At 32.9% G+C, this 14380-nt stretch overlaps 1 protein-coding gene across 5 annotated transcripts in view; it reads left to right on the plus strand.

The window, feature by feature from the left end:
• The first annotated feature begins 418 nt into the window (after nucleotides 1–418).
• LOC143054902 (baculoviral IAP repeat-containing protein 7-A-like) overlaps nucleotides 419–14380 on the plus strand; it is a 28094-nt gene continuing 14132 nt past the window's right edge. The window contains exons 1-5 of one of the 5 annotated variants that reach the window (XM_076227995.1): nucleotides 420–485; nucleotides 2047–3711; nucleotides 3833–4040; nucleotides 5452–5760; nucleotides 6070–7971. In XM_076227995.1, the coding sequence (XP_076084110.1) occupies nucleotides 2062–3711; nucleotides 3833–4040; nucleotides 5452–5760; nucleotides 6070–6266 (2364 nt within the window). In that variant the 5' untranslated portion in view covers nucleotides 420–485; nucleotides 2047–2061 and the 3' untranslated portion in view covers nucleotides 6267–7971. Of the gene's footprint in view, nucleotides 486–2046; nucleotides 3712–3832; nucleotides 4041–5451; nucleotides 5761–6069; nucleotides 7972–14380 lie in introns of those variants that run through there. The other 4 variants (XM_076227996.1, XR_012971872.1, XM_076228000.1 and 1 more) reach the window with 4 other exon arrangements.

The following is a 14380-nucleotide window of genomic DNA, read 5'->3' on the forward strand; positions in this document are numbered from 1 at the left end:
ATGGTGGTCCTTGCAAATGTCGTCTGAAGCCAAAACTCCAAAAATATAACAGTTACACATTTACATTACGTTATTGTTTATGGATACCTTTCGTTGATTTTGTTTTCGATTGAAATGACCATAGAGTTATAACAATTAAAATATAGCGATGGTGATTTATGAAATAATAATAAAAAACGATTAGATTACCTCTGTTTTTAATGTAATCCATTCCCGTGATAACGTTAAACAAATAAGTATCACACTTCCGTGTCTAAGTATGTGTCCTTATTTGTGTCGAAGTTTTTTTTTAGCACTCAGTAACATTCAAAATATTTAAATGCGTCATTAATAGTTTTGAATGGCATGACGTTGCATTTCAAGTATTAAAATAGTGATGTCTGACGTCAAAGCACCCACCTGTAATACAGTATATATATAAAATGACCAATCCCATTTTGTCGTCATTTTATGAATGAAGTTATCCATGGGAATTCCTTGTTCAGGTATTTACTATATTACTATATTACTATAAACTTTTAAATGATGAATCAGTCTTTTAAAAAATAATTACTAAATTGAAATAAATGGCACTCTAATTTTACATGTACACACCTACACATTAATAAAAGTAATTAAATACTTCGATTGCCTGCATGATTGCAAATCTAGAATTTAGGTCGCAAATGAATCACTGCAATTACAACAGCGAATCGAAGTTTTGTTTTTAACTGGGCCCCAATAGATTTTAAAGGTGTTGTATTGGCGCGTTTAAATTACATGACATTACGTCATCAATTTACAATTACCTTAACCATGCATGATCATAGCATGGAAGTAATATTTAGAAGGAATAACAACGACTAATTAGCATGTATTTATAGCATGCTGAGCTCTGTACTAAAGTCATACGATTTCATCCAATTATAGTCTCAGCGGTAAGACGCCTTTGGTTACTATCTGCGTTACCGCGGTTGTAAAAGGCATCTGGAATTTCTTTTCAGTCACGTGGTTTTATCGAGTCCGGTACCGTTTGTTTTAAACTGTTCTAAAAGTATTTTCCGGTTAAAAGCGGATCCCGAGTTAAACAGTTAAATACCGATGAATCGATCAGGTTTCACATGATGTTTAACAAAATAATGTAGGCAAATGTAGGCATAGATTTTTTTACTGTTGAAATGTGCAAAGTTTATCGAGATTGAATGAAATAATATTTACTTTCAAGTATTCTAAATTTATGTATATGTCATAAATGTCATTGATTGCATTATTGAAACTGGACAACTAAAACAGGGATAATATTTTCGTAAATATATATTTAAAAAGTGTTTATTGTGGAATGCTTGTATTAATATAATAAGCTATACAGCAAAAAATATAACAAACCGACGAAATGGGCTTGCATCTATCTGTCTTACGGTAAATTCATTTTTACACAAATTAGTTTATGTATCAAGAACTTAAATTGAAGGATAGACTCGTTTAGAATTGTTAATAATTTAATTGACTAAAAATACACGAGAGATTTAGATTTTTCGTATTTAATAAAGGGTGTCCAAACGTATTTTTTGTACAGTCATCTTCTTAACTTTATACGGAAATGGTTTTTTAATTGTCTGTAAATTTTAAAATTGAAATGACACAACTTTGTTCTCCAATTTCGTATGTGATAGCTGTCGGTTTTAACTATTAAGTTCAAACTAACCAAAAATAGGGGAAAATTGGACTAAAATAAAAATTGAACGAGATGACTCTTTTCGGCAGCGTACATCAACGGAATGTAACGAATGGACTATTCGGGTTAAGTTCGCATGTATATTCGACAAAAACTTGTCTGTTCGTAGTTCTCCGTGAACACGAAAATGACCGATAAATGTCAGTGATTTGATCGATCACATGCGGAGAATAAACTTCCATGCCAGATATTGAACCAATTAACGAGTTATTGAAAGATGGGCGGTAACGCAGATGAAACCTTTGAAGTGACGACGATGTTATTCCTTCCAATATTACTTCCATGATCATAGTAATTATTGTAAATAATGATGATTTTGCATTTTATTTCAGCCAATTAAGCTAAAGATGTTAATACAAGATAACCAAACTGCAATACGAGAACCAGAAAGACAGGCAATGCATCAAAGCTTCTTTCCGACTGATAAAATGTCGAATTCGAAACCCAAACGACGGAGATTAAACAGTTATCCGTCCAGCAAAACAGAAGTAAATAACAACAAAAATAGAAAACTTAGCGTAGACCTATCTGAAATAAATTTTTCAGTACTACGAATCAAACTTAAGATGAAACATACAAAGGCTCAAACGATCGATAGTACAAGAAGTGAATCAGATAAATCACGTGGTTTTGATACAATTGAACAGAATAGTTTAAGAACTGTCACAGAAATAAAGAAAGGTCTTCACGACATCGAAATGGATCTTGATATACAATCAAAAACTTTGGAACAACTTCAAATTAACTTACAAAAGCAAATGTCAATTCCGAATTTAAAACATGAAACCGGAAACCTAAAATCGAAAAATTCTTTTGACTGGCTTCAATACTTATTCATGTTACGTTTTGTTCCGAATCAATGTTTCCAGGCTTCACCAGTTAGTTTGAATACTTATTTTGATAGTTTATCTTCGGGTAGTACCATGTCTATGGATGAATCTATGTCAAATCACCTTCTACGTCTGTCTTCGTATAGTAATTTTCCCCGTCATGTGAATGTTTTTGTTAGTGTATTGTCAAAGGCAGGTTTCTATTACACCGGAAGTACTGATACCGTGCGATGTTATGCATGTGGCATTACTCATCAGAACTGGACACGAAATGATAATCCATTGGCAATTCATTGTAGACTTTCTCCATCGTGTACTCATCTTCAAAATTCTAGATTGTTTGGTGGTTCAGGTCTAGCTGAACACCAGCACACGAATTCTAGTAATAATGGATCATCAGTACATTCTGAATCTTCCTTGAAAACAAATAAACAAAGCTTGCAAAATGGTGCTGCCTCCAACGACCAAAACAAACTTTCAAGTTCGACAACTACAGAGCAATCCAGTCTGTTAAATGGTGCTGCCTCCATCGACCAAAACAAAGTTTCAAGTTCGACAACTTCAGAGCCATCCAGTCTTTTGATTGGTGCTGCCTCCAACGACCAAAACAAACTTTCAAGTTCGACAACTTCAGAGCCATCCAGTCTTTTAAATGGTGAAACTGGTAATAATATCCGTAATCAATTTACAAGTAATGATTTTAAACCAACGGCTAATTTTTCTAGTGAAAGCACTAATTTTGAACATAATATAAATACCAATGGCGCATGCTCAGAATCGACGAAAGCTAATCAGAATGGAGCATGTGGATGTTCTGAATCTTCAAGTTCGAGACAATTAACTAATAACGACATTTTCTCATTGGGGATAGATCTTGAGAAGCCTCGTTATCAGAATTACGCTGCTTTACAAGTTAGAATCAGCTCTTTTCAGGGATGGCCCTCGTATTTAGACCAGACACCAAGAGAGATGGCGATAGCTGGTTTCCTGTTTGCTGGGTACCATGACTACACAAGGTGTTTCTTCTGTGGCGGTGGACTCCGAAATTGGGAGACTGGTGATGATCCATGGGTGGAACATGCTAGATGGTTTCCGAAGTGCACATATCTACGTCAGAACAAGGGAGATGCATTTATAAAAGCCGTTCAAGATAAACATGAGCAAATGGTAAGTACTTGAATCAAACTGTTAAGATATGATAAGTGTAACCATAAGATTTAAGTCACTCTATATATTTTATCCAAATATGTTTCATTTTATATCTATTTTTCGTATTATTTAATTAAAGGACAAAAGTGACCAAATAACGTCAAAACAACATGTACAATCGAAAGAAACAACTCAAAACGGTTCCAATTTACTTTCAAACAGCAATCCACAGCCAAGTAGCAGTCCCAGCTATCTTGGTACAGCAGCAGCCAGGAGTGTCTTAGAGATGGGATATACCCAAGAACAGGTGCTTCGAGTTATCCAGCAATTGTTACCGGTTAAACCAGGTATATATTTATAAGCAGTAACTGTATACCTTAAGCAAGCTTATCAATCCAATCAAACTTTATTGTATATGATTTAGAACATATGATAATATAGATGGACATAATTGAAAAAAACCTAATTGCAAGCGAGTAAACATGGTAAAGGTGAGGTGATAGTGGGACACGAGGACAAGCAACTTATAAATAATTAACGAATCTTTGAATACGAATGTGTAATTTAATCTTGAAAGAATATAAAAATAAGAACATGAAAGACAATAAAATGCAAGAACAAAAAAAAGAACAAATATTTTATATGGAATAGCATCGTGCAGAAATTGATAAAGCATTAAATTCCGAAAGGTAAAAGTCTATAGTATGACGCCGGCCATGATTACACCAATGATTTCCCCCACCCAATGCAAGCGCTGAACTCAACCACCAAGAAATTTTAAAAAGACACTAATTGTGTAATTATACGCCCGTCAAAATTTTGACGGGACGTATTATGGTATACAAATGTCCGTCCGTCCGTCCGTCCGTCCGTCCGTCCGTCTGTCTGTCTGTCTGTCTGTCCGGCGTAAACATGTCGCACCGTAACTCGAGAACGACTTATCCAAATTTCATGAAACTTAATATAGTTGTTTCTTATGATGGTCAAATGATCTGTATACTTTTTGATGAACATAAGATTAAAACTTTTTGAGTTACGGCACTTTTTAACTAAAACAGGGGTGTGTTTTTTCACATGTCGCACCGTATCTCAAAAACAATTCTTGATTATGGCTTAAAACTTTAAACACTTCTTAGTTATAATAATCTCAATATCTGTATACTTTTTGGTAATGATTCAAAATTTCATTTTTGAGTTATTGAGTATTTTGTAAAAAAGGGGGAGGAGTTTTTTACATGTCGCGCCATATCTCAAAAACGATTTATGATTATTGCTTAAAACTTTACACATGTCTTTGTTATATTAATCTAAAGATCTGTACACTTTTTGGTGATGATTCAATATTTCATTTTTGAATTTTGGAGTATTTTGTATAAAAGGGGGAGGTTTTTTTACATGTTGTGCTGTATCTCAAAAACAATTTATGATTTTTGCTTAAACCTTCTCAAAAATAATTTATGATTATTGCTTAAAACTTTACACACTTCTTTGTTATATTAATCTAAAGATCTGTATACTTTTTGGTTTTGATTCAAAATTTTGTTTTAGTGATATTTAGTTTTTTGTAAAAAAAAAACAGGGTGGTGGGTTTCACTTGTCCCGACGTGTCTCAAAAACAATATATGGTTATTGCTTAAAACTTTCTCAGAAACTATTTATGGTTATTGCATAAAACTTCAACACAAGACGTCGAGCGTATCATGCGCTCATGGCGCAGCTGTTTATTTTTTTTTATAATGTATTACTTTCTATTTGTAGGAGGAACATTCACAGCTCTTGATATCATGACTGTTTTATTGGAGAAGGATGAAAATCTACCAAATGGTTCTACCGGATCAACATCTGGTAATTCTACAAAGACATCCGGGACATCTACAAATACATCCGGGACATCTACAAATACATCCGGAACATCTACAAATACATCCGGGACATCTACAAATACATCCGGGACATCTACAAATACATCCGGAACATCTACAAATGCATTGTCATCAAATACAAATACACATGAAAATGGAGCACACGAACATCTTGTCAATAGTTTAAATGAATCAAATCTGGATGGTAAGTTTATACTATAAAAAAAATAATGTAAAAGAAGAAGAGTCTTTTGATTGCTTTCTAAAAAAAACAACAAAAAACCAAGGTTGTTTTTAGATAAAAAAAAATACCTTAAATTTTGTTCTCCATATATAATGAACGTATGTAAAATGTTTGTATGGTATAATCATGTTAATTATATGAGGTATCTGTAGCAAATTTAAGATAACACTTCTTCTGTAGTAACCGTCATGTGATTTTTTTATTCTATAAGCAGAGTGGGATTCAAACAGTCATAACACTATTATAATTCCGATTTACCTTGTATTACAGACGCAGAATTTTTAGTTGAAGAAAACCGACAGCTACGAGACCAACGTCTGTGTAAGATTTGTCTAGAATTAGAGGCCTCCATAGCTTTTCTTCCCTGTGGACATCTAGTATGTTGTTCCGACTGTGCACCAGCCATGAGGAAGTGCCCAATATGTAGAACGTACGTCAAAGGCACTGTAAAGACGTTCCTAATATAAACCGGAAGTTGGTTGACTACAGCCTTTTAACCCAAATCCCATGGGTAGGCATATTCGATCACTATCAGAAATAGCAACACTAGAGAAAAGTCCGGTCCAGTGGCGGATCCAGGAATTTTCATAAGTGTGGGCCCACTGACTGACCTAAGAGGCCCGCTCCAGTCACGCTTCAGTGATTCCCTATATAAGCAACCAATTTTTTCCCCAGAAAGGGGGGTCGGGCCCCCTGCCCCCCCTAAATCCGCCTCTGCGGTCAGGTTTAAGAGAAAAGAGAATAATGTGATTGTACTACAGAAAATAGGCCAAAGCAATAAGGAATGGAGAAAAAAAACACAAGAAAATAAGGAATAATGAAAACCCAATTTGTAAAGAATGAGAAATAATTGGCGAAATTTATAAAGAATACAGGAAACGGCCTAATAATTGAAGAATACGGAATTAAATTACCCCAATCAATACCATGTACATATAGAAGCAATGAGACCATACAATCAACACGATCATAATAGTTTAGTTACCCAAGATACGAAATCATATATATTTAGTTCATTAGTTAACTATAATTGATAAATGCCATTATGCAGTATTCATCGTTATGAACATGTATGAACTATCTACCACTGTACTAAAAGCAAATAACACTCAACCAATCAGTAGTGGTGATAGTATAATATTCTCCTTGTTTTGCTTAATTAAGAAGTCATAGTCAAGTACACGTTACATGTAAAGATGCCGAAGATCTATGTCCATAGAATAACCTCAGTAAAAATGTAAATATAATGTAGACATGCAAACAAAAGTTTGGGACGCCATACATATCGAACGATTGGCAACATCAAAGATAGTTAACAGACAAAAAAGCGCAATCAATATTCTTTTTTCACGATGATCATGTTCTTAAACGTGATTTCTTTTTTCTTATTAATTGATATTTTGTTGGTGCTATGTTGAATCTGAATATTGTTATTATTGTTAAAATGTTAACTTATGTAGTTGTTTTATCTTTAAGTGCGGGTGAGAACGAGTATCTTCATTATTTGGTTTGTTATTTAAAACACAACTTGCAATTTCTACCTCAATACTGTTAATCGATGGTATCGTCGATACTGTGAATTATTGTTATCGTCATCACTGTTAATGAGTGTTATCGTCAATACTGTTAATTAGGGTTATCGTCAATATTGTTTATTATAGGTATCGTTATCACTGTTAATGAGTGTTATCGTCCATACTGTTAAATAGTGTTACCGTCTAAACGGTTAAATATTGCTATCATTATCGCTGTTAATTAGTGTTATTGTCAATAATGTTATTTATGTTATCGTCAGTACTCCTAATTAGTGTTATCGTAAAAAATATTTAAGTCTGATTATCGTCAATATTGTTAATAAGTGTCATCGTCAATAATGTTAATTATTATTACATGTATCTTCAATATTGTTTATCGTTGTTATTTGCATCTACTGTTGTTTATTGTTGTCTTCAATACTGCTAGTCATTTTAATAATGTTGGTAATGTCTTTAAAAGTGTTTGTTTTTATCTTCAATAATGTCCGTCAAATTAATTTTGTTACTGGTTGTTATAGTTATTTTTATATACAGCATTATTATAAAAAACGCTTGTAAGCAATTATGATAATACTCTTAAATGTTCATATATCTTTGCAAAATATTATAATAAAAAAAAGTTATTTCAATAGACTACTTAAAACTGAGTCTTCGGTCTCTATACTCCGGACGTATGACCATCGCCCTTTGATAGCGAATGTTGGTAGTGGTTGTGGGTTTGTTAAAAAATTAAAATCAGAAGACTTACTCTATCGATTTGTGCCGATATGTTAAAAACTATCTTTAATGTTCTACCTCTCTTTGCTCGTCCGAACATAAATTATTTGTGATACTATATAAAGAAACAACAAAGACTGATATAACAGAAGATACACACCAAACATTTTTAATTTGTAGTAACAAAACAATGTTTTCAAAATCATGTGAAAACAGTTGACTAAGTCCATACTTCATACATCAGACATCAGACTTGGACATCTCTTGGACTGAATTTTAATGTGCGTATTGTTATGCGTTTACTTTTCTACATTGGCTAGAGGTATAGGGGGAGGGTTGAGATCTCACAAACATGTTTAACCCCGCGGCATTTTTGCGCCTGTCCCAAGTCAGGAGCCTCTGGCCTTTGTTAGTCTTGTATTATTTTAATTTTAGTTTCTTGTGTACAATTTGGAAATTAGTATGACGTTCATTATCACTGAACTAGTATATATTTGTTTAGGGGCCAGCTGAAGGACGCCTCCGGGTGCGGGAATTTCTCGCTACATTGAAGACCTGTTGGTGACCTTCTGCTGTTGTTTTTTTTCTATGGTCGGGTTGTTGTCTCTTTGACACATTCCCCATTTCCATTCTCAATTTTATGTACATCATATTGTACATCTCACTGTTCATACTAATATCAACAAAAAGTAAATACAAAAAATAGGATTTATACTAGCATAATATTATGCCTTTTTTACCCTCTCTGTCGTGGTATTTGCCAAAAAATACTCTATCCGACTGGACGCTTGTAACGTCACGATCATCAATGCGTTTTGAACATTAACATTCGGTGTAATTAAGCAGATATAGCATGTTCATTGGCGGGGGGGGGGGGGGGATATTTGCGAAAAATACCAGTCTTGAGAATGAATTTCCCTCGCCTTACGGCTCGCGAAATTTAACAATCTCTCGACTAGTATTTTTCGCAAATACCCCTCCTCAACATGATATATCTGTTTATAATTACAACTTATGTAAGAATCGAAATTTAACATTCTCCCCACTGGTATTTTTCGCAAATACCCCTCCTTAACATGATATATCTGTTCAAAATACCACGACAGAGAGGGTAAAAAAGGCATATCCTTTTGGCAAATACGGCGTCGTTAAAAAATGAACGATATTCATTTGATAACAGTATATTGGTGAAAAATACACAGGCTATCAATCAATCAAAACCCAAGATTCTTACATAAGGTGTAATTATCATTGTAGTGTCGATGTGTAAAAAACTATATTTATGTTCTAAATATAAATCTAACCATGTATTTAGATTTTTGATATTTGGGCTCCGTTATCAAATTGGACCACATAAAGGTCTAAAGGGTCCAAAATTGATTTTTTTTTTGATTTCATCAAAAAATTAAATTCTTGGGGTTCTTTAAAATGCTGAATCTAACCATGTGTTTAGATTTTAGATATTGGACCATAAAAGGTAAATGTCCAATTTAAAAGTTTTAAGTTCTTAGACCACATTCATTCTGTGTCAGAATCCTATGCTGTGTCAACTATTTAATCACAATCCAAATTCAGAGCTGTATCAAGCTTGAATGTTGTGTCCATACTTGCCCCAATTGTTCAGCGTTCGACCTCTGCGGTCGTATCAATTTGCGCCCTGCGTAGCATTGTATTATGTTTTGTGTAGGTGAACTTTTTCTAATTTTACTTCATTTTATCATTATCAAAATGCGAAAAGAGGGAACATTTGCGAATTAAAATCATAGCCGTGAACTCCAAGAACTGAGAAAGACAAAGAAGAACAAACAAAGAATACAAACAAGTTGCAATCCGGCATAATTATTGAAATATTACTTTTGCTCGGAGCTCAGATCTGATTCCGTATGTAATAATGTTTACTTTCGGCGAGACTTTCGGCTGTGAAAATAATACTGGGCTTTTCATATAACAAGTAATTGGAATTGCATAGACCTTATTATATATTTCTGAGTTTCCAAACCTATTCAATCAGCACTTTCTATCACCTAGTGGTCCTCAAATCGATCATATGATAATATACCAGTCATTACCTGTATAGAATTTACTTTGTATAATCGGATTAATATACAAATCTTATGTTCAAACTCAGTCTGCTGAGAAGGATCTGAAAACGCTTTATTGTACATAACGTCTTACAAACCTTTCGAGATCCTCTTGTTTTGTCGGATTAGTACACACCTTCTAAAGTTTGAAGTCTGAACTTCATTGGCAGATATAATTATAACTAAACAGAAAGTAAATGAGTATGAAGCTTGACCACATGCACCTGAAGAAATAGTTCCAAAATATTTTGAAAATAATTAATTAAAGGTTAAATGAATTTATTTTTTATAGTATTAAGCTGTTTTGAGGGTTTGGATGGGTTTTAAAGAAGAAATGATTTAGTCTCGAATCCACAAAAAATAAAAACAAAACAGAAAAGAACAGGCAAAACAAAATAATGAAGGAATAAAGAATAATTTGATACAAAAATGAGCAGAATAAAAAATAATGGACCAAACAACTTTTTTTTTTAAGACTACAGAAAAGAGGGACTCCACCAAGACCCTTTATTATTGCAAATTATTTTTGTTCTTTTAAGATCTATCAGATATAAATTCCCCAAAGTAATTGATGCATGAAGTGAAGTTCAGATTGACTCAATTTTTATTAAAAGCTGCTGCACTATATTTGATACATTCATCCTTTAAGTTACATACTTTGGTACTGACATGATTTAACAAACTTTACTTAAATTGTCCGTTTATGAATTTTGAAATCATTAAGAAACTAAGGTTTCAACTCCCTCTGGCAAAGTTGGCTTTAGATGGATTTGGCTATTTATTTTAGGTAGTTTTAGCTCTTCGACGGTTTCAGTACTTATACATGTTCGGATTTCAAAATGTTTGGATTTGAGCGTTCCTGATGAAGGTAAATCCAGAAAAGCGCTTCGGACGCAAGAAATTATTCAACGTGTAGTTTATATTTTTTTTATACATTCATCCTTACACATATAAAGGTATACAAGTTGAAGTCCAATCTACTTGAAACTTATTATGATCTGTCTAATGTATGCCTCATTAGAATTCTGACCCCAATTTCACGGTCCTTTGAACATAGAAAAATGATAGTGGGAGTGGGGCATTAGCGTACTATGGACACATGCTTCATCTAAAACTAATAATTTGCCGAAACGTGAATTTAATAAAATTAAAGTTATTTATCACTATTATAATATTTGTTATGTGACTTTGTAATCTGTTACTTTTCATTATTATACTTTTATTTACCACAGTGACACCTAGACGAAGAAAGTGATAATATATTTCATGGTTTTCTTTTCATTAATAAATTACTATCTTTGATTACTCAGCACAACGCACATAATAACAGTGTGCACGTGAGAATGTAAAACACTTGTTGCATTTGGGACGCTTCTGCTCTTCGTAGCAATAACTAAGTGTTATCAAGTGGACATTTTGCGGAGGTTATTATTATTTGGTTACATTTCTTATTAACTTTAAAGACATAAATGTATTTTACAAAAACGATTTAAAAAAATACGAATCATACCGCAAACGTATTATTATTTCAAATTCGATTCATTCTCCTCGATCCTGCAGGCGTCATTGGGAAATAGACGTATCGATCTAATTAACTTTGTATATTAAAGGCCTTAATTGTATCTTGATCATTACTTGTGAAAAGGTTCAGGAAGTGTATATATTTAGATGACGAAAATACTTTTTATCTCGTCATCATCTTCAAGTGGAGCAAGAAATTGTAAAACAGTCTTGTTAAGGGGACGACCATTTGATATTCTGGGAGGGGGGAGTAGGATTTGTTTTTGATCGGTTATTTATTTTTGTAAATTAAGGGGACAGATTATTCATTTTCTGCACTATTGAAGCAAGATTTTTCATTTTCATTAAAGCAAGGGACTGATTATTCATTTTCACAACTATATTCATGATATTCGAAAACTCACATTTTTTAAATGATTTGTTTCTTATAAAAATACATGTAATAGTCAGAATTAATCATCATCCTTTGCAGAAATGAATCTTTTATATTCCCAACTTTTAAAAGTATTGGGAAACATATTTTGCCGAGCGGAGAGAGGCAAACTTTTTTTAAGGGTTTTGGAGCCATTGAAGGCCCAAGAAGCTATAGAACAAATGATGTAAAATCATGCTTTCTGGGTGTTCCAAAGACCCTTTCATAATCTGAAAATGCGAGTTTTGTTTTAATAATTTTTTGTCAATATTTTGGTCTAAAAGCAAAATGTATAAATTCCGTGTAAGACTTAATTTTCTAGAGACAACATCAAAAGACCAATGTTCATGATAAAGCAAAAATGGAATTCACATAGTTAAGTTTGTGGCTGCTGTTTTTTTTAAAGTCATGATCAAGTTCATAACAAAATTACTAGATTACACAAAGGAATGTATCACTAACATAATACAGAAGGGCAATCAATGAACAAAAGACAAATAAATAAAAATATATTGATCCCGAAAAAGGGCTACGTCTGAGGGAAAACAGAACTTGCTTGTTGCAAGGCACTCGCCGTGAACGCAATTTGATATGGTTTTGAAATTTCCTACATGAGGCATTTGCCTCTATGTAATTACGGCCCTGTTAAAATAAAAGTGAGGTAAGGTTTCCTGAGACAATATACCTCAAGTTAAATGAAACCAATTTTCAGACATTTCAAGTATATTAAAAGAAACTATACTTTATTGGGAAGTGTTTCCCGATTTTTTTTGGGAAATAAGATGAATTTATGAAGAATCTGGTGCCATCTCATACTTTCGATTAGACCTGCTGAGTTATTTATTTTTGAAACATTGCAAGTCAAGTAATTTATTTTCATTTATTTTCCAAATCCTTCTGCTCCCCCCCCATAAAATCAATTGGTCGTCCCCTAATAGCTTATTTTACGTTATGGATTTTTTCTCATTATTAAAGACTATAATGAAACCTATAGATGCTAAGACTGCCAATTCTCTTTCTTGAAAATTCTGAAAAATCCATTTATAAACAAAATATGCACCAATAATCATCAAAATTGAATATTTTTAAAAAGTCGGTGCTGGTGCTTGCTATATGTGAGATTCTTGTTTTATTTTCGCGGATGTACATGCACCTACAGCGGTCAATAGATAATACAAACTGTCGAAATATGTTCAAACAAATGCAAACAAATAAATTGAAGAATTCCGCTGAGCATCATTCTAAAAATATTATTTCAAATAACTTGAGAAATTAATGGAAATTTTCAATCCTCCTTATTTTTCCGAAAGCTTAGTGAAAAACCCAAATACAATGTGAAGAAAAGAAATTACAAAAGAAAAGAAATGATATAAACATATAAATGATTTCAAATGTATTAGCCTTTTGTTAGTTATAGTGTTAAGGTATAGTAAAAACATATTCTAATCTATGATTATTTTCCAGATGCAATTGACAATGATTGAAGAATCAATCATTTTTTTCCATCGTATAAGTTCCGAGATTAGTTCAGACCGAAGTCTATAGCTACTTCCAGGAAGTAAAGGAGTACAAGAAAACTGAAACGAAAATAAAAATAGACTAAAATTACCTGTCTAAAAATAAAAAGGTATACAGAAAGGACAGGTATTTTGTGTTTCTAATTAAAAATAATTTTTCTTTATAGAAATTAATACAGTTCTTTATTTCAAAAAAATGCTTACTATTCGAAAATTTACGTATACACATTGTATAAAAACATTTGGCATTAAACATGTTAAAGTAGAGAAAAGAAACAACCAAGTTCCGATCACGGCAAGCTGGGTAAGAAATTAAGAGATTCATTAATAATGGTATAAAGCACGTTTAAAAAATAACATTGATTTATGGGTTAATATTATGTTCATGCCCGCTTGTTCACTTTTAAGTATTCTTAGCATATATTTTTTTTTAAGCTTAACGGCTTTTTTTCAAATAGGGTATACCATGGTACTCAATAACTCTAAGCTTTCATTGGTGTCGTATTACATGGTTTTCAAAAGCTTCGATTATTCATTTATGTTTCATAATATAATATTTAGTAACCCCAAGCAATCCTTCATGCGTTACGATATCGTTTTTATAAGCTCCGAGCTTTCCTTGGTATTATGTAATCTATTACCCTGCTTACCCTTCCGGAGTACCTGAGATCACCCCTAGTTTTTGGTGGGGTTTGTGTTGCTTATTCTTTAGTTTTCTGTGTTGTGTCATGTGTACTACTGTTTGTCTATTTGTCTTTTTCATTTTTAACCATGGCGTTGTCAGTTCATTTTCGATTT

This window comes from Mytilus galloprovincialis, chromosome 12, assembly GCF_965363235.1.
Source record: "Mytilus galloprovincialis chromosome 12, xbMytGall1.hap1.1, whole genome shotgun sequence".
NCBI classification, from domain to species: Eukaryota; Metazoa; Mollusca; class Bivalvia; order Mytilida; family Mytilidae; genus Mytilus; species Mytilus galloprovincialis.